Here is a 26,575-nt window from a genome sequence, read left to right as displayed (position 1 = left end):
AAATTAGCCAGATATGGTAGTCACATGCCTGTAGTCCCAGCTATTCAAGAGGCTGAGGCAGGAGGATCCCTTGAGGCAAGGAGTTTGAGGCTATAGTGAACTATGATCATGATCATGCCACTGCACTCCAACCTGGGTGACACCGTGAGACTCTGTCTCCTAAAAAAAGTACAAGAGTAGCTATAGTATGCCACCCTCTATATAATAAAGAAGATATATGAAATTCATATATATGTATCTCCTTTGTACATAAAAAATGCAGGAAAGATAAACCCAAAAACTAAAGAGATTGGTTACCTATAGCAGGCATTCAGGCACTAAATAGACTATGAAAAGAATACTTGTTTAAAGCTGAGAGCTAAAACAAGAAGGGAGAGTGTGGCCTTGTTTGGTCTGAGGTGGCAACATGTGCGTTGGGAGACTCAAAGTAGTAGATCACTCTCCACATGTCTACCAGTGACTACAAAAGCACTGTATTGATTTTGAGGTTACAAATAAATTTTAGCAAGGAGGCATAGGCATAGTTGCAGATACAGAACCCATGAATGATGATAATCAATTGTATACACCAATTATGAAATATTCTGTATATATTTCACAGCCTTAAAACACAAGCAAAAATTGAGAGGCTAATATGCTTTGGCAGTGTCCCCACCCAAATCTCAACTTGAATGGTAGCTACCAGAATTCCCACACCCAGGGGACAGTAACTGAAGCATGGGGGCCGGTCTTTGCTGTGCTATTCTTGTAATAGTGAAAAAGTCTCATAAGATCTGATGGGTTTATCAGGGGTTTCCACTTCTGCTTCTTCCTCATTCTTGCCACCGCCATGTAAGAAGTACCTTTTGCCTTTTGCCTCCCGCCATGATTCTGAGGCCTCCCCAGCCATGTGGATCTGTTAAGTCCAATTAAATCTCTTTTTTTCCCCAATTTTGGGCATGTCTTTATCAGCAGCATGAAAAAGAACTAATACAGAGGACTATGTTGAGAAACAGATAAATCAATATAGTCATGCACCACGTAATGCTGTTACAGTCAACAACACACCACATACAGGACAATGGTCCCATAAAATTAAAATGGAACTGAAAAATTCCCACATCCTAGTGATGTAACCATCATAATGTCTACATGCAGGCATTACATGTTTGTGGTGATGCTGAGGTAAAAAAAACCTACTACACTGCCAGTCGTATAAAAGTATAGCACATACAATTTATGTACAGTACATAATACCTAATGATAAATTTACTGGTTTGTGTATTTACTATACCATACTTTTTATAATTATTTTCAAGTTTGTTCCTCCTATTTATAAAAGAAAAAGGCTCATTGTAAAACATCCCCAGGCAGGTCCTTCAGGAGGGATTCTAGCAGAAGACACTGTTATAGGACATGACAGCTCCATGACTGTTACTGCCCCTGAAGGCCTTCCAGTGGGACAAGATGTGGAGGTGAAAGACAGTGATACTGATGATCCTGACCCTCTGTAGGCCTAGGCGCGCATGCACGTGTGTGTGGTGTGTGTGTGTGTGTCTTCATTCTTACCAAAAAATTTTAAAAGTAAAACAATTTTTTAATAAAGTTTACAGAATAAAAATATAAGTAAAAATATTTTTGTACAGCTGCATAAGTCTTAGGCCTTCACATTCACTCATAATACCACTTGTAAGCTAAGTGGTATTACAAAAGAGTCAAAAAGTTAAAAAAATTTTAAAAAAAATTTTGGGGGGGTATACTAGGCAAAGAACTTTATTAACCTTCGTTTCAAACTTGATTCCCAGGCTTCTTCGGCTTAATTAGCTGCAAAGAATGAACTGTGCATAAGCAAAAACTGAAAAGAGCTGCAGTGTCCAAGGGGCTTGAGCTTAAAAATATTAGAGATCTAGATTTTATCAGATCCATAAACAAAAATTTCTTAAAAAGCAGTCATAATATAAAATAGCAGCTCCCAGTAACTTCTTCAAGTTTTATCTTCAGAAGTTGACTCAATTCAGTTTGCCTCATGTTGGAAGCCTCATCAAAATTCTCCACAAGATCTGGCACTTCATAATCATCATCCTTTACAGTAGCAAGTGGTGCTTTTCCATCCACAGACTGTTTGGGCAGAGCTTCAGCCAGTCTCCTTAAACTAGTCAGACAGTCTGCACCAAGCTGGCTTAAGATGCTGGGGAGCATTTCCATCAGCTGCTTTGTCTCAGCATGGCCTGTAATGGTGAAAGTGTTTGCTGGCATCTCTGTTGTTAAAGTGGATCACTGTTCCTTGGTTTGTAAACATATTCACCTCTTCAATACCAGAGATATTGTTTACCCCTCACTTCTTTAAGGAGAACTGAAGTTTTTTATCATCTGCCGTGACTGTTCTACGAACCACCTTCTTCTTTCTGCAAGTGGTTCCTTTCCCACCAATGTGCACTTGTGCCTGCAGTTTGGCGAGTTTTTCCTGGCTCATAAATGTTTCTTTCATCTTCTCTCAGCAGATAACGGGCCACGCGGGGGTCTAGAGTTGGTGCTTAGGGGGTCTCAGGTGGACCAGCTGAGATTAGGTGCACACACACAGGGTACACAAGATGGCAGCTCAAAATTAAAAATCTTATAAAGTAAAAAGTTACAGTAAGCTAAGGCTAATTTATTATTGAAGAAAGAAAAATACTTTTTAATAAATTTAGTGCAGTGTAAGTGTACAGTGTTTATGAAGTATCTGGTAGTATACAGCAATGTCTTAGGATTTCACATTCACTCATCATTCACTGATTCACCCAGAGCAGCTTTCAGTCCTGTACAATTCATTCATGATAAGTACTTTATACAGGTATTCCATTTTTTATCTTTTTTTTTTTTTACTATATCTTTTCTATGTCTAGATATGTTTAGACATACAATACTTACCCTTGTGTTACAATTGCCTACAGTATTCAGCACAGTAACATGCTGTACAGGTTTGTAGCCTGCGAGCAACAGGCTATACCATGTAGCCTAGGTGTGTAGCAGGCTATACCATCTAGGTTTATGTAGGTACACTGTATGATGATTTCACAACAGCAAAATCGGCACCCATTTCTCAGACTGTACCCTCCTTATTAAGTGATGCATGACACTGTAATTGTGGTTGGAAATTTTGACACAATGCTGAAAGTAACTGATAGTGCAAGCAGACAAAAATAGTCAAAGTTATAAAGAATAGCTCAACAAGTAGAGAATACACATTCTTTCCAAGTATATATGGGACAATCACAAAAATCTACTCTGTACTATACCACAAGGAGTCTCAATAAATTTCAAAGAATGAATATTATTCCAATGATGTTCTTCAAATTACATAAAATCAATAATCAGTAACAAAATACTAGCTCTAAAAAAATCCTACATGACTGTAAAGAAAAAACATACTACTTCATTAAGAAAATTCTTAAAATATAAAATACTGAATGATAATGAAAGCAATACATATCCAAATCTGTGGGACTCAGATAAAGCAGCACTTAAAGGGCAATGTATAGTGACAAGTACACTATTTTTTCATTAGGTTTTCAAATATGCTAGTATATGTTTAACTTATCTCTGAAAGGTCATATAAGAAACTCCTGGGAGTGAGTGCAAGAGCTGAATGGTTGCCATATGAGATGCTTAATTTTATTGTAATTAGAGAAACATTAATTAAAACAGTAGAACACTACTTTATACCCATTATATTGGCAAGTATTATAATATGAGATAAAATCATATTCTGCAAGGAGGGATGTGAGGAAATAGGAATTCTTCAGTGCTACTGGGAGGAATAGAGACTTGCACAGCCATTCTGAAGAGCCATTTGGCAATCAATGCTCAGTTCAAGTATGAATGCACTCACCCTTTCTCCTGGCAATCCCATTTTGTTCATAAACCCTATAGACATTAAATCATGGTAGATTTATATGAAGGTGTTCATCATAGCAGTGTTCATTTTAGAAAGAAATTGGAGTTAAACTAGGTGTCCACCAAGCAGAACAGAGAATGAAAGTGTCACAGATAAATACTATGAAATTCTATACAACAGGCAGAAAGCAATCAACTAGAGGCACATATACTAGTAACCTGGGTACATCTTAAAACCACAGTGGTAAGTGAAAAAAGTCAACAGTATAAATAGCACTACAACAGTGGTTCTCAAAGTATAGTTACATTCATCTCAAAGTGTGATAAGCAGCATCACCTGGGAACCCGACAGAATATAGATTGCCAGGTTCCACCCCAGGCCTGATGAATCAGAAACAGGGTCAGGGCCCTGCAACCTGTGTTTGCACAAGCTTTCCAGGTAATAATGATGTACAGTAACATTTCAGGACCACTGGACAGCATCATATCACTTATGTAAAATTAAAATATTTTATCTGTAAAAGTTTTATATATTAAAAAATTAATATATTAGATGTATTGGCTGGGCGTGGCAGCTCATGCCTGTAATCCCAGCACTTTGGGAGGCCGAGGTAGGTGGATCACGAGGTCAGGAGATCGAGACCATCCTGGCTAACATGGTGAAACCCCGTCCCTACTAAAAATACAAAAAAAATTGCTGGGCATGGTAGCATGTGCCTGTAATCCCAGTTACTGGGGAGGCTGAGGCAGGAGAATTGCTTGAACCTGGGAGGTGGAGGTTGCAGTGAGCCAAGATCATGCCACTGCACTCCAGCCTGGAAGACAGAGCAAGACTCTGTCTCAAATTAATGAATATATATATTTATTTATTATATATGTATATATTTATATGTATATAATATATATAACATATATTTTATATATATATGCTGTCCCTCTCACTAGAAAATACAGTAAAGGACTTTGCTTGTGCATCTCCATGTTAGCTCCCCAGAATCTAACACAGGCACTGTTGACAATCTGAGAAATCGTTCATTCATATATATATTAGATGTATTCTGAAGCATATATTAAATATAGTAGAAGCTGGGGAGAGAGAGTAGGGAACTCAGAGATGACAGATAAGGACAAAAAGAATACAACAAGAAACAGGGACTTCGCAAAGACTGGTGAGAAATGTGCCATGACCTGAGGAGCTCGATCAATTCAGCTGAGACTTTCCCACCTCCTCAAAAAGGAAAGACTTCAAAATCCTGAATCCAAATGTTTCTCAGTATGCCTAATCTAATCACTGACATCTTTCACCCATATTACTAGATTAAATCCTCACTGGTCTCCCTGCACCTGCTTTTGGGCTCCAAAAGTCAACTGACCTTATAACAGCCAAAGTAATTGTTTTAAAACATAAATGTGAATACGTCACTCTCCTGCCCAAAAAAAAAAAATTTCCTCCAATAACTTCCTAGCACATTCAGAATAAAACCCAAATGCACTGACATGGTTTACTAGGCCTGACATCATCTATCTGCCCAACTCTCTGCATCTCTTCCATCTCTCCCTTACTCACTATTCTGTCTAGCCTCGACAGCCTCATTTCTACACATGGACTGCCCTAGACTTGCTTCTGCCTGTGAGCTTTTACACTGGTTGTATCCTCTGCCTGGAATGTAGTTCCCTTGATCTATGCACAGCTTGTTCCCGCAGGTCATTCTGTTCAAAAATTGCCTCCTCAAAAGATCCTACCCTGATCACTCCAAGTTAGCTGCTCCTGTCCTGCTTTAGCCCCTTCCTCTGATTTGGTTCTCATGGATGGTAAACAAATACATGATGCAGTCCCTGTCACCAGAAAATACAGTAAAGGACTTTGCTTATGCATCTCCATGTTAGATCCCCAGAATCTAACACAGGCACTGTTGACAACCTGAGAATCATTCATTCTTCGTTGTTTAGGAGTCTCCTACACATTGCAGGGTATTTTGTATCCCTGAAGCCTGTTTATCAAATGCCAAAAGAAACTTTTAATCATTGTGACAAACAATTTAAACATCATTGTATGTAATTATGAATGCATCTAAAGCACAGGTTCTCAAAAATGGAATTGTTGCATTAAAGCATATACACATTTTGGAACAGACATTGCAAAATAATCATAAAGCTTAAACATACAGACATATATAAATAAATAACCTTATGTGGCTTTATTCTTTTGAGGGGTTAAATTTCATTACCAAGATACCAATTTTCACAAAATATTCCAAGGAAAAGTTATATTAAATCAATATATAAATTTAGAATGCACTTTATCTTTTCTATACCTACATTTCCCAATCAAGAACACAATATATCTTTTGATTTCACATTTGTGCCTTCTAACTCACCTTTTTGAGGTAATGAAATATATAAAGGCACAATCCACCCATAGTACAATGTCATTTGGTGATGTGCTTCTTGGCCTCTAATTTCAAGTTTTATTTCCTTATTTTATGTAGCAGGACACAACTGTACAATTGTCTTGTATAGTTCAATCACAAGGTCATGATTATCAAGAGATCTGTTCAACCACTCAATTACTTTTTCACTTCTATGTGAGCAGAATTTTTACTCTGCCTCTAGAATCATTTCTGTATGTCAATACCTGTTCATCAATTGGTCATCTAATAACATTTATATCACCTGGTTATCTGATAACATTTTTCTCTTTGGTGGCTTCTGTGCATTTAATACAATATATCTTTGCTGAAAATGTTCCCTTTAATCTTTTCTTTTCTCACAAAATCAATTAAAGAAAACTCAAATTTAGCTTCCTCTCTCACAGAGGAAGACGAAGCACTTTGTTTTTATTTTTATTCTCTTCAGACAGAGTCTCACTCGGTCACCTGGGCCAGAATGCAGGGGCATGATCTAGGCTCACTATAACCTCTACCACCAGGGTTCATGCGATTCTCCTGCCTCAGCCTCCTGAGTAGCTGGGACTACAGGCATGCATCACCACATGTGGTTAATTTTTTGTATTTTTAGTAGAGACGGGGTTTCACCATGTCGCCCAGGCTGGTCTCGAACTCCTCACCTCAGATGACCCACCCTCCTTGGCCTCCCAAAGTGCTAGGATTACTGGCGTGAGCCACTGTGCCCAGCCAGCACTTTGTAATAGGTACAAATGAAGAGGGAACATCAAAAGGCTCAAAGAAAAATAAAACTTTACTATTCTGTTTTATCAGCGACAGAAGTCTTAAAAATGACCTACTCTTTCATCCAGTTACTTCATGTGTGAGAATCTGATCTAAGTATCTGAAATGCCATCACGGATATATTCAAAAAGATGTTAACTTCAGCAATGTGCAGAATGGAAATAATTGGAAAACAACCTTGTACCATTTAAATACAAGTGATAACCGAATCCAACTTGCTGTTGTGTAAAATATTTAAATATCTCATAAAACACAAAGTCTGGGCCCGGCGCGGTGGCTCATGCCTGTAATCCCAGCACTTTGGGAGGCTGAGGCAGGCAGATCTCCTGAGCTCAGGAGTTTGAAACTAGCCTGGCCAACATGGTGAAACCCCGTCTCTACTAAAAATACAAAATTTAGCCAGGCGTGGTGGTGGGTGCCCATAATCCCAGCTACTCGGGAGGCTGAGGCAGGAGGATCACTTGAACCTGGGAGGCGGAGGTTGCAATGAGCTGAGATGGTGCCCCACTGCACTCCAGCCTGGGTGACAGAGTGAGTGAGACTCTGTCTCAAAAAAACAACAACATCAAGTCTGGAGATGAGATATCCAGGTTTGGTGTACTAGTTCAACATCTTTGCCAAGAAACCAAGCCCTCTGTACCTCTGTGATCTGCGATTGACAGGTCTGCTTTTTCCTCCTTAGTCATGTCTCCTCCTCATAGTCACAGCATGGCTGCTACAGTACAACATCCACATATGAAGTGACATGGTGGAAAGGGGGTCCAAAAGCTTCAACCTTGCAATAGTCTTTTCATCAAGAAAGAGTGTTTCCAAAAGCAAGTGAACAAACAAAAACCCAACTGAGTTCCCTTTATATGTTACTGGTTAAAAGAAAATCTAGTGTTTACCCCTAGACCAGTCATGAGTGACAGGAAATTGATTGTCTAGTTTAGACCAACCAGAATTCATTCCCTGGGGATGGGATAAGGGCCTTCCTTCACTGAAATCAAAGGTTCTCCCTGCAACCCGAATCTCATTTATCTGAATAAAATAGAGATATTGTTCGTAGGGAAGATGGAGGGAAAATGTACGCAATAGCATGACCTGCTATAAACCTATTTTTCCAACAGTAGAGGAATGGTGAAATAAATTAAGGTATTTATATCATTAACTACTGTGAAAGTTGATCATATGAACTGGGTTATTCCTGTCATACCCAACTAAAACAAAGTCAAGAGGGCAGGGGCGGGGGGGAAGCACTCAGGACATATAACATAGCCCCAAAAATGTACTCATCTGCAAGAAGCATGTCTGCTGAAACTGCCTGCTATTACTGAAACCAGTTTTATCTAATGGCTACTGAAATGATCTGCTGAAATTCTAAGGCTAATTTTACCCACGGCCATCACTCACCAATCAAAACTGGTAAGCTCTCCAGAATCTTACTAGTGCTGATGAACTTTCTCAAGGAGCAATATGTAACATTTCTCTTTTTCATAAAACCTCTAACCTTCTCTTTGTTCTTTGGACATACCATTCTGTCGGCATGCATGCCCTAAACTGCAATTCTTTCTTCACGAATAAAACATCTTAATTTCAGAGATTCATCTCTATGTTTCATTTGACTTTGATATACTTGGTCAAGTATGAGTCTAAGGCTGACTCATCTCAGAGAATATCAGCAGCCATTGGAACTACAGTATGAGGCAGCCACACTCTGAAAGCCACCCCCTCCCCTACCAGCTTCTGCAAGCTGCCTCTTTTTCCCTTAGTGAGTCATTCTTGGACTGAACTCCCGATTTTGGTTGAGTTCTGTTTTATCTGGGATTTGGATGGGACGGTGTCTTTCCCCTTCCAGTCTGATCTGGCTGAGAGATCTCCTATTAAGGAAGACTCTTCCTCCTTGTAGACCCTGGCTGTGGGGTCTCAGGGAAGAGACTTTTCCCTTTGGGTTGAGGCCCTGGGATCTCTCTTTTTTCTTTCAGTTGGAGAAGGCTTCTTATCATTCTTCTTGGTAAGTGGGTACTTTATTTTCCCATCTGTGCTTGCGTTTATTTGGCCTTTCCAAATTCAGTGCTTACATTTAATTGGTTTTTGTGTATTTGGGATTAAACCAGAGCACCCACAATAAAATGGGCTCTCAAAATTCAAAGACATGCCAAGATATTTTCTGGGATTCCAGCTGGTAACATGTTCAAATATTATAAGGATCATTCAAACAGTCTGTTGTTCTTTAAACTAAAAGACCACAGTTATAAAACAATACACAGCAAATAAGATATGCATATCTCATTGATATTTTAAGGCTAAAAAAAAGGATTCAGGACTCAAAGAATGACTTCCTAAAAAAATACTCCCTCAAAGCTAGCTGAAACACTTTCCTCTCTAGAGCTCTCCCCTCCCGCTCTGCCTCCTCTCATCTTTTTCTAAACTAAACTCTCTTTTTTCAAAACTCTTAGGCTATTCTGGCATACTGACCATTTAAGTAAAACCCTTAAAACCAGCAGATATTAAAGAAAATCATTTTGACCTTCATGCTGTTTCCTTTGCAAAAATGAAATTCCCATGTAAACACAGCCTGCCTATAGTAAAAGGAATGACAACACTTTTATCTTCAAGGATAAAGAATTGAGACCAAGAAGATACTGAACACATCTTGTTAGAAGATAATTCAGTCATATTTCCACAATTAACTATTCTGTGTCGAATCCAGTTTATTGGTAACTGACTCAAACTACGTTACTCAAAATTTAGTTCACAACCCTTATAATATTGCCAGTTTTAAAAAAGAACATTAAGTTTGGCCTTATTCCATTTTGTCAGAAAGATAATCTGGATCCAACTGTTTTTTATAAACTGGCGAGTGTTTTACTATCTCATGACCAAAACTCTAAAACAAAAGCCATAAGAATTTATTTATAAGTATGTATATCTGTGTAGATGTGCTTATATTATATATATATACTATGTTATATGCTGTGTCTACATAATCAAATCTGATGTAGTCAGCCAGAAATCCCTAAAAAATTTATTCTGATTGGTTTAAATAAATGAGTGCTCATATAAAATATATAGTAATTAACCCAAATTTTTTTTTCAGTTCTTGTGACTTAAGTACATCTCTGATAAATTACTTGTTTTTAAAATTGTTGATAAAAGCTGGCTGTGGTGGCACATGCCTGTAATCCTAGCACTTTGGGAGGCTGAGGTTGGAGGGTATCCTGAAGCCAGAAGTTCAAGGCCAGCCTGAACAACACAGTGAGACCCATCTCCAAAAAAAATTAAAAAAAAAAAAAATTAGCCAAGTGTGACAGCACACACCTGTAATCCTAGCTAATTGGGGTGGCTGAGGCAGAAGGATTGCTTGAGCCCAGGAGCTCAGGGTTATAGTAAGCTATGATTGTACCACTATACTCCAGTCTGGGTGAAGAGAAAGACCCTGTTTCTTAAATTTTTTTTTTTAATTATAAGATAGGCATTAAAATGTGTTCTTTATTGAGAAATAATTTTGTATGATAAAGAATCTTATGTGGCAAATTTTTGTCCTAAAATAAAATGGTTATTTAAGAAAGGAAATAAGGACAAAGCAGAAAGTCCAAGCATGTCATTAAAGGTCTGAGCGAAACTGTAATAGGGTTTGTGAAAACGGAATTTATAAATGGAATTTTGTATGTGATCAAGCTGGCTATAATTAAAATAAAATGGCATATGGGGCTGGGTGCAGTGGTTCACACCTGTAATCCCAGCACTTTGGGAGGCCAAGGTAGGCAGATCACAAGGTCAGGAGATCGAGACCATCCTGGCTAACACTGCAAAACCCCGTCTCTACTAAAAATACAAAAAACTAGCTGGGCGTGGTGGCACATGCCTGTAGTCCCAGCTACTCGGGAGGCTAAGGCAGGAGAATGGCATGAACCTTGGAGGCAGAGGCTACAGTGAGTCGAGATTGTACCACTGCACTCCAGCCTGGGTGACAGAGCGAGACTTTGTATAAATAAATAAATAAATAAATAAATAAATAAGACATATAGTCTTGCTAAAGATTGAGCTTTGATATTAAAAAGACACTAATATAAAACTAAAAAATGTGGTCTCCTATGGTAGAACAGGGCTTTTCTTAAAGTATTGATTTTCTCTTAGTAAAACTGCAAGAGGTTTTGATACTTAATTCTGAAATCTGTTTCTTTTTGAAACTTCTCAGATGTATACCTCAGAAGTTCAAATTCTGCTGTCCTTCACTGCACATGATTGCAAGTCACATATTATTGCCTTCTGTTCTTTCTCCACTTGAAAAAGTATATATTTTTTGGCCGGGCGCGGTGGCTTAAGCCTGTAATCCCAGCACTTTGGGAGGTCAAGACGGGCAGATCACGAGGTCAGGAGATCGAGACCATCCTGGCTAACACGGTGAAATCCCGTCTCTACTAAAATATCCAAAAAACTAGCTGGGCGAGGTGGCGGACGCCTGTAGTCCCAGCTACTCGGGAGGCTGAGGCAGGAGAATGGCATAAACCTGGGAGGTGGAGCTTGCAGTGAGCTGAGATCCGGCCACTGCGCTCCAGCCTGGGTGACAGAGCGAGACTCCGTTTCAAAAAAAAAGAAAAAGTATATATTTTTGCTTGGCTAGAAGGTGGCTCTCTCCAACTTTTTCATCTGCTCCTGTAACTTTTTTTCTCCTATTCTAACTCTACTGTTATGATCTGACACTAAGAGGTTTATCTTAAAAGCCTAGAAAAGCAATGTTTTCCTGTAGTGTAATTCTTGACTTTTCTTGATGTATCTGAATTGCAACACTCATAATCTTGGGCACATTCTTTCTCTGTCTGATTAATTCAAGTATTCTTTTCATCAGGTTTGATTTCCAGGTTATGTAAGTGAACATAGCATAAGAAGAAACAATCATACTACAGAAGGTTTTTCTTTACCTTTTTGGTAGTTTGTTTAAGAAACAAAACTTTTATATGCTTCATTCAGGACATAGGCATGGGCAAAGACTTCAAGACTAAAACACCAAAAGCAATGGCAACAAAAGCCAATATTGACAAATGGAATCTAATTAAGCTAAAGAGTTTCTGCACAGCAAAAGAAACTATCAACAGAGTGAACAGGTAACCTACAGAATGTGAGAAAATTTTTGCAACCTATCCATCTGAAAAAGGGCTAATATCCAGAATCTACAAGGAACTTAAACAAATTTACAAGAAAAAAACAAACAACCCCATCAAAAAGTGGGCAAAGGATATAAACAGACACTTCTCAAAAGAAGACATTTATGCGGCCAACAAATATATGAAAAAAGGCTCACCATCACTGGTCATTAGAGAAATCCAAATCAAAACCACAATGAGATACCATCTCATGCCAGTTAGAATGGCGATCATTAAAAAGTCAGGAAACAACAGATTCTGGAGAGGATGTGGAGAAACAGGAACGCTTTTACCCTGTTGATGGGAGTGTAAATTAGTTCAACCACAGTGGAAGACAGTGTGGCGATTCCTCAAGGATTAAAACCAGAAATACCATTTGACCCAGTAATCCCATTACTGGGTATATACCCCAAGGATTATAAATCATTCTACTATAAAGACACATGCACACGTATGTCTATTGCAGCACTATTCACAATAGTAAAGACTTGGAACCAACCCAAATGCCCATCAATGATAGACTGGATAAAGAAAATGTGGCACATATACACCATGGAGTACTATGCAGCCATAAAAAAGGATGCGTTCATGTCCTTTGCAGGGACATGGATGAAGTTGGAAACCATCATTCTCAACAAACTAACACAGGAACAGAAAACCAAACACCACATGTTCTCACTCATAAGTGGGAGCTCAACAATGAGAACACAGGGAGGGGAACATCATACACCGGGGCCTGTCGGTGGATGGGGGCTAGGGGAGGGATAGCATTAGGAGAAATACCTAACGTAGATGACAGGTTGATGGATGCAGCAAACCACCATGGCACATGGATACCTATGTAACAAACCTGCATGTTCTGTACATGTATCCCAGAATCTCAAGTATTAAAAAAAAAAAAAGGAAACAAAACTTTTGCATTTCATCAAGATAATTTCTGTGTTGCCCTTATTAGGTATTTTATTACTTAGGAAAACTAAGCTTTAAGGAAGTTAAAGTTTTTTACATCCATGTAACTTTATTACTTTGGAAATCTTCTGATTATCATTGGCCGAATGAATATTATTATTATTATTATTGTTTATTTTTCTTGAGACAGAGTTTGGCTCTTGTTGCCCAGGCTGCAGTGCAGTGGCGCGATCTTGGCTCACTGCAACCTCTGCCTCCCAGGTTCAAGTGATTCTCCTGCCTCAGCCTCCCGAGTAGCTAGAGTTACAGGCACCCGCCACCATGCCTGGCTACTTTTTTGTATTTTTAGTACAGACGGGGTTTCACCATGTTGGCCAAGTTGGACTCAAACACCTGACCTCAGGTGATCCACCTGCCTCGGCCTCCCAAAGTGTGGGATTACAGGCATGAGCCACTGCACACAGCCAAATGACCATTATTTTATAGTGACCTGTGTGATTCTGTTTTGATCAGATGTTCTGAGCCTTCTGACATCTTTGACAAACGTCCCCAAAATCAAACCCTCAATTAAGTCTTTGTTTTTTATTTTTGTAGAGACAAGGTCTTGCTCAGGCTGGTCTTGAACTCCTAAACACAAGTTAGCCTCCCATCTAGGCCTCCCAAAGAACTGGGATTACAGGCTTAAGCCAATGTAACCAGCCTCAAGTACTTTGGACCTAAAATTAACTTTGGGGCTGGCTGCAGTGGCTCGCACCTGTAATCCTGGCACTTTGGGAGGCTGAGGCAGGTGGATCATCTGAGATTAGGAGTTCGAGACCAGCCTGGTCAATATGGTGAAACCCCATCTCTATTAAAAATACAAATATTAGCTGGGCATGGTGGCGGGGGGCTGTAATCCCAGCTACCCAGGAGGTTGAGGCAGGAGAATCACTTGAACCTGGGAGGCGGAGGTTGCAGTGAGCTGAGATTGCACCACTGCACTCCAGCCTGGGTGACAGAGCGAGACTCCATCTCAAAAAAATAAAATTAAATTAAATTAACTTCAGGATTTTCCAGTTCAACCCCTGGAAAGCCTCAAAAGATCTGTGTCTCTCATCTTACAGAGATATGAAATGATCAGGCTTATTTAGTAAATTATATAAGAAACTTAAATGGTAAGTGATATTAGATCTTCTTTTAGTTGCATTTATGGGTATGTTAATATAAATGTTTTAAAAACTGTATAATTCATAAAAATCTAATATGTTTTCAGTCTTAACTCTGATTATTGTATCCTAAAATGCTATCTATGATAGAAATAACAAAATTCCTTATCAATTGTGAACTTTCATCAGATTTTTAACCATGGCTGTTCTAAGCTTTTGTCATTCACAGTTACTGTTTTGTCTCTAAAAACATGCACAGTCAGATTCATGGAAAAGACTTCAACAAGTATTCTTAAATATAGGTTGCTGATAACATTAACAGCAATAGGCTAAATAAAAATTTCCACAACTCTAACAAACTGACGGAATCATGAAACTACTAATGGAGATCAAGCAGAATATAAATTGATTACATGAAATTAAGTAAAACTTGTCAGCTCTCCCGAACCTTACTAGTGTCAATGAACTTTCTCAAACAGCAATACATAACATTTTTCTTTCTCATAAAACCTAACCCTCTCTTTTTTTCAGACATACCAAAGACGGCTCAGTCTGTGTGTATGCCCCAAACTGCATTTTTTTCTTTTCTTTCTTTTTTTTTTTTTTTTTTTTTGAGACAGTGTCTTGCTCAGTCACCCAGGCTGGAGTGCAGTGGGGTGATCTGGGCTCACTGCAGCCTCCACCTCCTAGGCTCAAGCCATTCTCCCACCTCAGCCTCCCAAGTAGCTGGGATTACAGGCGCCTGCCACCATACCTGGCTAATTTTTGTATTTTTAGTAGAGATGGGGTTTCACCATGTTGGCCAGCTGGTCTTTTTCTTCCCAGATAAAATGTTTTAATTTCAGAGATTTGTCTCTATTTTATTTGACTTTGACACTACACTTCTGGAGAAATCTTAACAATACAGAAAAATGCTTTCCATATCATCTTGAGTAGAAAAAGAAGATCAGAAAAGGAGCATACAAAATGCCCTCAATTTTCTTAAAAACAAAATGTATACAAATGCAAAAGAAGAAAAAAGGCTGTAAGAAAATATAATAAAACATTAACAGTGATTACCTCTGATTTGTAGAAAGCTTTTGTTTCCTAGATTCTGCATTTCCCAATTTTCTATTAAAAAATAAATTATTTATAACAAAAAATTTTAATAAGAATTCCATGACCTTATTTTCATCTATTAAACAAAAACATCACACTCATGGTTATCAAGAATATTGATTAAAAAATTATTTTTCAAGTGTATACTTGCAACATGTTAGAGTAAGCTATAGCCTATAGAGGTTTATAATCTTAGTGGTTTATAAAAAGTGACTTCCAATGAACACTAGATAGATCTCATACTTCAGTTTTAACACTGGTATAAAATGTCATTGTCACCTTAAAGTTTTGATTCATTTATCTCTAAAGTTATTGCAGAAAAAACCCTTTCAGTTAGCAAACATGCAATTAACAGGATAAAGCTAAATACAAACTATGATTTATTAACATTCATCCATTCAACAAATATTAACTGTGTGCCAACTATGTGTTAGGCACTGTGCTAGGTCCTAACATGAAAAACACTTAATTCAAAAAGCCCATTTTATATTATAATGAAAATCTATTCGTAAGTGTATCTCTTCTATTAGACTGGAAGCTCCTACAGAGCATAAATTTTATTCTTTATTTTATTCTCATAGCCTACCATAAAGTTGGCACTCAGGAAACTTTATTGATGAGTGAGGAAAAAAATGCATAACACAAAATATTCTGAACATGATATATGTGCACAAAATCGTTGGTATTTTCTATGTGCTTTATTGAATGTATTAATGAACTAAAACTATTTTAAAGTTATTTTAAGTTATATGAGTTAATCAGAAGATAATTTGGCATAATTTATCATTAAAAAGTTGTTTCAGGCTGGGCGCAGTAGCTCATGCCTGTAATCCCAACACTTTGGGAGGCCGAGGCGGGTGGATCACAAGTTCAGGAGTTCAAGACCAGCCTGGCCAAGACGGTGAAACCCCATCTCTACTAAAAATACAAAAATTAACTAGATGTGGTGGCAAACACCTGTAATCCCAACTACTTGGGAGGCAGAGGCAGAGAACTGCTTAAAACCCAGGTGGCGGAGCTTGCAGTGAGCTGAGATCACGCCACTGCACTCCAGCCTGGGTAACAGAGCAAGACTCTGTCTCAAAAAAAAAAAAAAAAAAAGGTTGTTTTATTGCCAGTCACAGTGGCTCACACCTGTAATCCCAGCACTTTGGGAGGCCGAGGCAGGTGGACCACAAGGTCAGGAGTTCAAGACCAGCCTGGCCAAGATGGTGAAACCCCGTTTCTACTAAAAATACAAAAAATTAGCCGGGCGTGGTGGCAGGTGCCTGTAATCCCAACTACTCTGGAGGCTGAGGCAGGAGAATTGCTTGAACCCAGGAGGCGGAGGTTGCAGTGAGCCGAGATTGTGCCATTGCACTCATTGCACTCCAGCCTGGGCAATAGTAGTGAAACTCTGTCTCAAAAAATAAATAAATAAATTTTTTAAAAGTTGTTTTATTAAATAAAATGACTAGCCAGGCACAGTGGTGTGCATCTATAGTTCCAGATACTCAGGAAGCAGAGGCGGGAGGATGGCTTGAATCCAGGAGTCGGAGGCTGAGGTACGAAATGATCACATCTGTGTATAGCCACTGTACTCCAGCTTAGGCAACATAGCAAGACCCCATCTCTTAAAAAATAAAATAAAATAAAATGGCTAATTAGAAATTCACTAAGTTTTGTATTCTTCTAATCTTTACCCTCTAAAACCTCCTCAGGCTAGCAAACACACAAAGAAATAAACACTCAATGTGTCTTTCTAACATCCATACTTTCTTTCTTTCTTTTTTTTGGAGACAGAGTCTTACTCTGTTGCCCAGGCTGGAGTGCAGTGGCATGATAGCTCACTACAACCTCCACCTCCCAGGTTCAAGCGATTATCCTGCCTCAGCCTCCCAAGTAGCTGGGATTACAGGTGCCCACCACCATGCCTGGCAAATTTTTGTATTTTTAGTAGAGATGAGGTTTCACCATGTTTGCCAGGCTGGTCTTGAACTCCCGACCTCAGGTAATCCACCCACCTCGGCTTCCCAAAGTGCTGGGATTACAGGCGTAAGCCACTGTGGGCGGCCCCACGTCCATACATCTGACTTACTGTCTACTGAAACATGCATGATATGAGTGGCAACAGGGAAGCTCTTCAGTGACACAGTCTGCAAGGATGAGCTCCACCTATTCATGGTACCTATTTAGAGACCTTGGACAATTACTGAGCAGCAGGAAAATGGGCTTTACCATTTTTTCAGGTTTTACCTTTAACTTTGGTTCTCAAATTTGACACTCAATGAATTTTGCTCACTGGTAGCTAACACTGAACTTTTTTTTTTTCTTTTTTCTTTTTTCTTTTTTTGAGACAGAGTCTCGCTCTGTCACCCAGGCTGGAGTGCAGTAGCGCGATCTTGGCTCACTGCAAGCTCTGCCTCCCGGGTTCACGCCATTCTCCTGCCTCAGCCTCCCGAGTAGCTGGGACTACAGGCACCCGCCACCACGCCCGGCTAATTTTTTGTATTTTTAGTAGAGACGGGGTTTCACCGTGTTAGCAAGGATGGTCTCGATCTTCTGATCTCATAATCTCCCCACCTCGGCCTCCCAAAGTGCTGGGATTACAGGTGTAAGCCACTGTGCCTGGCCAACATTGAACTTTTCTGACTCATGAATTTAGACTGCCTATCTAACTGAAAACTAAAAATCCATTTTGTTGCTTATTTTTTCTCCAGCTATATAGAGCAACTGCCGCTCCTTTGCTTGGGCATCAGGTAAGAGAGCTGACTTGCATTTAGGAGTGAGGCTGCATGACATAACCACCAGAAGCACACTTAGTACAGTGAGATTCTCACACAATGAGGGCAGGCAGGACTACAGAGAGCAAAGACAGAAAGCAGACTCAATTTCTCAGCTCACAGCTTATTCTTGGTCACATTACAAATTCTATTACCCACGCTATTTCAAAAGTTTTTTTCTCTTTTACTTGCCAGCATGTAGAGTTGAATCAACAAACATTAAGTATGAATGTGCTGTGGTTCCACTGTACACAAGTCCTTGCATAAAGTTCTAAAGTAGTTTTATCTTTTACACATAAAAGGTTCTATTTAATTCTAACCACGTTCCTGTCTTTCCTTTTTCAAAATATATAAAAGGAAAGTATAAGTTTTCATTAACTACAACTCATTTTTCCCCTTCAGTGAACATTTGTTAAGTGCTTACTATGTGCACCAGTACCAGACATTATTCCTACAAAAAGCTTAGTGCTTATTTAGCACTGGCAGTTAATCTACGTGTTAATTGTAGCTCAGCAGCTTATAGTCTTATAATTAAGGTCAGCTAATCTAAACCCCATTTAGGGTGAACAGTAATTTATGTCATTTTTATACAATCCTGTATACTATCTTCAAGAGGAAAAGTTAGTGAACATTTAACTATTTGCAAAATTGGGTTAATATTAATATATAGCCTATTTGTCAGATTTTCTACTGGTTTTGAAAAAGGAATAACTGTTCTATCAAAGAAAACATTTCTACTACTTTAATTTTGAAAGTAACAAAGTTTATAAATTCTGCCAGAGTTCTCATTTTAATTTCTATTGAAGAATGGAAATCATCTTTTTAAAAAGACAATATAATAGTCCCAACATATCTAGTTTAATTTTACCTCTATACTGAAATAGCCTCTGTCCACATAGTCACCCAGAAAGAGGTAGCGTGTGTTACTAGGTGATCCTCCAACTTCAAATAATTTCATTAGGTCAAAGAATTGTCCATGAATATCACCACACACTAGGAAAAAAAGTTACAAAGTGAGGTGAGAAATTATATCTTAGAAGACAAAGGGCATTACACCAAAAAGGATCACAGTTTAACTTCTAACTTAAATCACTCTAGCTTTTGACAGGATGGCTGTATAACTGTAGTCAATCTATTCATACTAAAGTTCTACTGGAAATATGAGACAGTTAAAATTGTATTTCTTCAATTAACAACAAATATCCTAACCAATCCTGACCGTCTCATAATTTCTAGAAAAATTATCACACCACTTTTTAGCTGGTTATTTGTAATTATTTCTCAAAACTGCTCATGCAAATCTATACTGTAAAAAGTATAATGCAAATACTTTTTATACCTGTGATTGGAGCATCTACTTCTATCATAGTCTTCTCTTGCCTCAGGATGGCAGCCCCATCATTGATTATCTTTAAGGCTACTTCCTCTTCCAGTCGTCCTTCTTTTACCAAATGGTTTTTTAAAACATCAACTTTAGGTTTCCCATTCTCAAATACTTCCTTGAAAGTAAGCCGTTGGGTTGGAGGAAAGGGGACAGCTACAAAAAAAAAAATAGTAATTTAAAATATTTAAACATATAAAGAACAAACAGAACACAATCCTGTTACCTGACAAATTAAACCTAATAAATCACCATGACTTCACATCCACAATACTAGTACGTGGGAAAAAAATTCTAAGATACTATATATCATAAATCATCAATTCTAAGTATAAAAAGGTCACAAAGTCATTTTAAAGATTTGTGTGTGCATAAATTATAATGGCTTTTGTTGTTTGTTTTTTTTAGATGGAGGCTTGCTCTTGTCAACCCAGGCTGGAGTGCAGTGACATGATCTCAGCTCACTGCAACCTCTGCCTCCTAGGTTCAAGCGATTCTTCTGCCTCAGCCTCCTAAGTAGCTGGGACTACAGGTGCATGCCACCACACCTGGCTAATTTTCGTATTTTTAGTAGAGACAAGGTTTCACCATGTTGGCCAGGCTGCTCTCGAACTCCTGACCTCAGGTGATCCACCTGCCTCGGCCTCCCAAAGAGTTGGGATTACAGGCATGAGCCACCGTGCCCAGCCCTATAATGTTTTATACATAAACATGAAAGACTTGAAGCTGATTCAGGAAACAAGTTATAAACAAGACACTAGGTGATATGAGTATCTTTGTTTTTCTATCTATGGTGTTAAAAATGAAACTATGGTTAAAGAAAATAAAAGAAAAGTAATCACAATACTAAAATGGTATTTATTTCTCCCATATAACTGACCTAATAGCACCTATGTCTTAGAAGTCTGTGCCAGGCACCATGGCTCACGCCTGTAATCCCAGCACTTTGGGAGGCTGAGACGAGTAAATCACCCTGAGGTCAGGAGTTGAAGACCAGCCTGGCCAACGTGGGTGAAACCCTGTCTCTACTAAAAATACAAAAATTAGCTGCGTGTGGTGGCGCACACCTGTAATCCCAGCTACTCAGGAGGCTGAGGCAGGAGACTCACTTGAATCCAGGAGATAGAGAATGCAGTGAACTGAGATTGTACCACTGCACTTCAGCCTGGGTGACAAGAGCGAAAACTCCATCTCCAAAAAAATTAAAAAACAAAATAGCAGCCTCACTATAGTTCCTCATCAGGGGAACCGTGTATATATACTTTATTCTTAAAAGGCAGTAGCTTAGGCCAGACACAGTGGCTCACGCCTGTAATCCTAGCACTTTGGGAGGTTTAGGTGGGCAGATCACTTGAGGTCAGGAGTTCAAGACCTGCCTGGACAACATGGTGAAACTCCGTCTCTACTAAAAATACAAAAATTAGCCAGGTGTAGTGACAAGGGCCTGTAATCCCAGTTACTCGGGAAGCTGAGGCAGGAGAATCGCTTGAACGCGGGAGGCAGAGGTTGCAGTGAGCTGAGCTCGTGCCACTGACCTCCAGCCTGGGCAACAGAGCAACATACCGTCTCAAAACAAAACAAAACAAAAGCAGTAGCTTAAGGTACTTTGTTACTGATAATAACAAGAACACTACTACCAGGATGGAGCTGTGTCTGAGAATAATTTGCTATAGTAACAGAGCATAAAAGAATGGATAAGGGGCCTGGTGCGGTGGCTCACGCTTGTAATCCCAGCACTTTGGGAGGCTGAGGTGGGTGGATCACTTGAGGTCAGGAGTTCCTAACCAGCCTGGCCAACATGATGAAACCCTGTCTTTACTAAAAATACAAAAATTAGCCGGGTATGATGGCACAAGCCTGTAATCCCAGCTACTTGGGAGGCTGCGGCAGGAGAATTGCTTGAATCTGGGAGATGGAGGTTGCAGTGAGCCGAGATTGTGCCACTGCACTTCAGCCTGGGCGACAGAACTAGACTCTGTTTCAAAAAAAAAAAAAAAAAAAAACAATAAGGGAAGTCCAGTTATGTTTTCTAATCTGGAAATGCTAACAATTACCTTCAGTTTACATTAGGTACAAAGTTTATATATATAATATCATGGAGAATTAGCAACTTCATTTAATATTTTCAAATTGGCTGTTGTCTCGTTATGTGCCTACTTTAGAACACAGTCTACTTTAGATCCCCTGGGATCGAAGAGCCACAAGTCCGTAAACCATAAATTTAAAAGGAGGCGTTCAGTTGAATTTCTGATATATGTCCAATGGTTCCACTTCCAGCTTTATGGAACCAAGTTTAAGAACCAAGTTGAAATCTATGGGTATTTTTAAAAGACTTAATCTAGCCATACCATATTGTATCATTTACAAGTAAAGAAAGTGCTATTGTAAGTTTCATCATGCTTTCAGCTACTACTTGACTCATTTTAACTACTTAAATTTCACCGAAAAAATGATAGCAGCTTCCTAACCTTAACTAAATACAGTTGTGTGCCACAAAATGATGTTTTGGTCAACAATGGACTGTAGTTAAATGGAGCTGAAAAACTCCTTTCATCTAGTAACGTTATAGCCCCAATAACGTCACAGTATTTGACTGAGTCGGAACTGGAATGGGAATGCACAGCTGAAGAAGTAGCAAGAGAGAAAGAAGTTTGCTGCAGAAAGAAAAAGAACCGCCAATAAAATTCACAGTGAAGGGTTTGGGAGCTTTTGCAGACCTCAACAAACTCCTTAAGAAGTGTGAAAACATGGGCCCCCAAAACAGAAAGCTTTTCATTAATACACAGGAACGTTCATGCTGCAGTAACTGCTTACAAACAAATCTACAATAAAAAATAGAAATAAACCAAGCAAAACACATGGGCCAATTTCTGAAAAGAGTGACATCTCCTCAAGAAGAGCCTCAGGCAGGTCCTTCAGGAGGACTTCCAAAGGAAGGTATTGTTATCCTAGGAGATGACAGCTCCATGCCTGTTACTGCTCCTGAAGGTGTTCCAGTGGATCAAGATGTAGAGGGGCAAGCCAGCGATATTCATGATCCTGACCCTGTGTAGACCTAGGCTCTGTGTGGGTGTGTGTGTGTGTGTGTGTGTGTTCATTTTTACCAAAATATTCTAAAAGTTAAAAAAAAATTAAACTTTTTAAATAGAAAAAGCCTATAAAGATATCAATAAAAATTATTTTCTATAGCTATACAATGTATTTGTGTTTTAAGCTAGGTGTTATTATAAAAAAGTCCAAAAGTTTTTAAAAATTGAAACGTTTATAAACAATTACAGTATGCTGTTTACTTTACTATTGAATAAATAAATTTTTTTTTGTTTTTGAGATAGGATCTTGCTCTGTTGCCCAGGCAGGAGTGCAATGGTGCAACCATGGCTCATGGCACCCTAAACCTCCTAGCTCACCTCAGCCTCCCGAGTAGCTGGGACTACAGGTGTGCGCCACCATGCCTGGCTAATTTTTGTATTTTTTGTAGAGATGGGGTTTTGCCATGCTCCCTAGGCTGGTCTTGAACTCCTGGGCTCAAGTGATCTGCCTACCTCAGCCTCCCAAAGTGCTGGGATTACAGGCATGAGCCACCATGCCAAGAAAATTTTTTTTAAAATTTAGTGTAGCCTAAGTGTTCAACGTTTATAAAGCTTATAAAGTCTCCAGTAGTGTACAATAATGTCCTAGGCCCTCACATTCACTCATCACTCACCTCCGACTCACCTAGCGCAATTTCCAGTCCTGTAAGCCCCATTCATGGTTAAGTGCGCTACACAGGTGTACCAGTTTTTATCTTTTATACTGTATTTTTATTGTACCTTCTCTATGTTTAGATATGTTTAGATACTCAAATACTTAGCATTGTGTTGTAACTGCCTACAGTATTCAGTACAGTAACCTGCTGTACAGGTTTGTGGCCTAGAAGTAATAGGCAATATCATATAGGCTATGTATAGTAGTAGTTATACCATCTAGGTTTCTGTAAGTACACTCCATGGTGTTCTCACAATGACAAAGTCATCTCATGACACATTTCTCAGATGCATGACTGTATCACCTTAGAATAGGGGACCATATATATCTATTACTCCAGCCTAGGTGACAGAGACTTGGTCTCAAAAAAAAAAAAAAAAAGAATGATCAAGGAGTAAGGGAATATTTGAATATTTGGAGCTGGATGTAGATAAAAGTTAGCATTTTAATAATTTGTGCTTTGGGCCATCTGTGCAACAAGCTCTTTCTTTTAGTCTTCTGAAACCAAACTGATGTAAAGAGAAAAGTTTTGGCCGGGCGCGGTGGCTCAAGCCTGTAATCCCAGCACTTTGGGAGGCCGAGACGGGCGGATCACGAGGTCAGGAGATCGAGACCATCCTGGCTAACACAGTGAAATCCCGTCTCTACTAAAAAAATACAAAAAACTAGCCGGGCGAAGTGACGGGTGCCAGTAGTCCCAGCTACTCGGGAGGCTGAGGCAGGGGAATGGCGTAAACCCGGGAGGCGGAGCTTGCAGTGAACTGAGATCCCGCCACTGTGCTCCAGCCTGGGCCACAGAGCGAGACCCCGTCTCAAAAAAAAAAAAAAAAAAAAGAGAAAAGTTTTAAGAAATGCGAAACCATAGTTTTAAAGTTAAAAAATTGGGGGGTGAAATCCCCTAAATAAATTTTCATTAACACACATATTAAACTAAACACAGGTAGCTACATGCTAAGTACTACTGCGTGAATAAAGATAAGGGCAGCACAGTGTTTGACTAGAGCAGCTTTCCAATTTGAGCCATTATGAACACAGTTGCTATGAATATAATTCTATGTGTGCTATGGTGGACATAAGCACTATTTTCTCTTGGGCATATACCCAGGAAGGAGACTGAAAGTTTATGGGGTCAACATTGGTTTCACCCAACAGTTAACAAAGTGATACCATTTTACCTTCACACCATCAAGGTATGGTAGGGTTCCAGTTACTTCATATCCTTGCCAACACTTGATATTGCTCATCTGCTAAATTTTATTCCATTACAGTGAACATCTACTGGTATCTGTTTTCTACTTTGCATTTCTCTGATGAGTAGTGATGTTGAGGACCTTTCTACTTGCTTAATGGTCGGCCATTTGAGTATCTTCTTTGGGGACATGCTTGTTCAATTCTTTTGAACATTTAAATTTAAATGTTCAATTTAAAACATTTAATATGTTTTCTTATTGACTGATGAAAGTTCTTGTATGTTCTGGGTACGTGTCCTTTACCAGATGTAAGGCCTTTTTTGTTCTTAATCATCTTTATTTATGTAAATATATGTCAATTAGGTTTATCATTATAACATAATTGACTATATACCAATTCTTTAAACTTTGTTTTTGAATATAGAAAATGTAGAAAATTTTATTTACGAAAATACTGTGCTTATGATAATTTATTTAAACATTTTCTTATTGTTGGATAGCTAGACTATTTCAAAAAATTGTAAATTATACTGCAGGGCCAGGCATCGTGGCTCACACCTGTAATCCCAGTGCTTTGGGAGGCTGAGGCAGGAGGATCGCTTGAGCCCAGGAGTTCAAGGCTGCAGTGACCTACGACTGAGCCACTGCACTCCAGCCTGGGTGACAGAGTGAGACTCTGCCTCTAAAAAAAAGAAAACATAAATAAATGATACAGCAGAGAATATATATATAACCCATATTTTAGATATATCACCCATATCATATATATATGGATCATACATGATCCATAGGAATCATTTATATATCATTTACATATATGTGTCTTCTGGCAAATCTTTATTTCCCTATATGTTTCTAGAAATTATATGTATGAATTATCTACTGCCATGTAACAAATTACCCCAAAACTTAGTGGCTTAAGGCAATAATCATTTATTACCTATCATAGGTTCTGTGGACCATAAATTCAGACAGGGCACAGTGGACCTGGCTTGTCTCTGCTCCGCAACTTCTGGAGCCTCAGCAGGACACTCGACAGCCTGAGGCTGGAATTACCTGAAAGCTTTCTCACTCGTACCATGGTTAATACTGGCTGTTGGCCGCAGCTTAGCTCAGGTTTTTGATGAGAACACCCACATGTGGCCTCTTTGTATGACTTAGTTCCAACGACAAGCACCCCAAGACAAAGAGAGAGCCAGGAAGAAGTTGTATCTTTTTTTCCCTCTTTTTATTTGTGCAAATTTACAGAGTACATGAGGAATTACATGTATATAATGCACAGTATCAAGCCAGGGTCTTTAGGATGTTCATCACTGGGTACAATAGATTTTTGTTAGGTATAGTCATCCTGCTCTGCTATCAAACATTGAACTTACTCCTATCTTAATGTATGTTTGTACCCTTTAACTCACTTCTCTTCATCCTTCCCCTTTCTCCCACTCGCCCTTCCCAGTCTCTATTATCTATTTTTCCATTCTCTACCTCCATGTGTTCAAATTTTTAGCTCCCACATATAAGTGAGTATATATGATATGTCTTTTTGTGCCTAGCTTATTTAACTTAAGATAATGACCTCCAGTTCCATCCATGTTGCTGCAAGTGACATTATTTTGTTTTTTTTAATGGCTGAACAATAGTCCATTGTGTATATATACCATATTTTCTTTATCCATTCATCCACTAATAGATACTCAACGTGGATTCCGTATCTTTGCTGTTGTGAATAGTACTGCAATAAACATGTTGATTTATTTTCCTTTGGGTAGATACTCAGTAGTGGGATTGCTGGATCAGTTGTATCCTATTTATATCATAGGCTCAGAAATCACATCACATAATTTCCATAATATTCAATTGGTTGGAAGAGTCACAAGCCTGCCCAGGTTCAAGAAGAGTGGAAATAGATTCCATTTACTGGTGGGGAGTGACAAAATTCTATGCGAGCATATGAGACTAAAAATATTGCTATGGCTGTTTCTTGAAAATAGATTCTGTCATACTTTCTCTGTTTAAAAGGAAAAATGGCCGGTCACCAATGCCTCCAACAGTACCTTTAAATCAGAGTCCATTTTAAATGGGCCACTCTGTATCTTCCAAGTTATTACCAAATGAGAATATCTATTCAACTATTACAGGCAAAACATTACAGAAGATATATTGCCAAATGTTTCAAAATA

General features: G+C 38.8%; 1 protein-coding gene and 1 pseudogene across 20 annotated transcripts in view; both read right to left on the bottom strand.

Annotated features, from left to right (window-relative positions):
• The window catches only part of PPP3CC (protein phosphatase 3 catalytic subunit gamma), a 101,884-nt gene that overhangs the window by 47,397 nt on the left and 27,912 nt on the right, over positions 1 to 26,575 (bottom strand). For 11 of the 20 annotated variants that reach the window (XR_012417138.1, XR_012417139.1, XR_012417137.1 and 8 more), the window contains exons 2-3: positions 19,423 to 19,620; positions 18,952 to 19,076 (exon numbers count right to left, since the gene is read on the bottom strand). Coding sequence is in view for 15 of the 20 variants with exons in the window: in XM_005562796.4 (XP_005562853.2) it covers positions 18,952 to 19,076; positions 19,423 to 19,620 (323 nt within the window). In the remaining 5 variants the exon portion in view is untranslated. Of the gene's footprint in view, positions 1 to 12,327; positions 12,464 to 12,952; positions 13,044 to 18,951; positions 19,077 to 19,422; positions 19,621 to 26,575 lie in introns of those variants that run through there. The other 9 variants (XM_074000487.1, XM_074000489.1, XM_074000493.1 and 6 more) reach the window with 3 other exon arrangements.
• Positions 1,779 to 2,588, bottom strand: LOC141407570 (transcription factor BTF3 pseudogene; annotated as a pseudogene).

This window comes from Macaca fascicularis, chromosome 8 (assembly GCF_037993035.2).
Source record: "Macaca fascicularis isolate 582-1 chromosome 8, T2T-MFA8v1.1".
Lineage (NCBI taxonomy): Eukaryota > Metazoa > Chordata > Mammalia > Primates > Cercopithecidae > Macaca > Macaca fascicularis.
The sequence above is the reverse complement of the archived record's forward strand: the minus strand, read 5'-3'. Positions and strand labels throughout refer to the sequence as shown.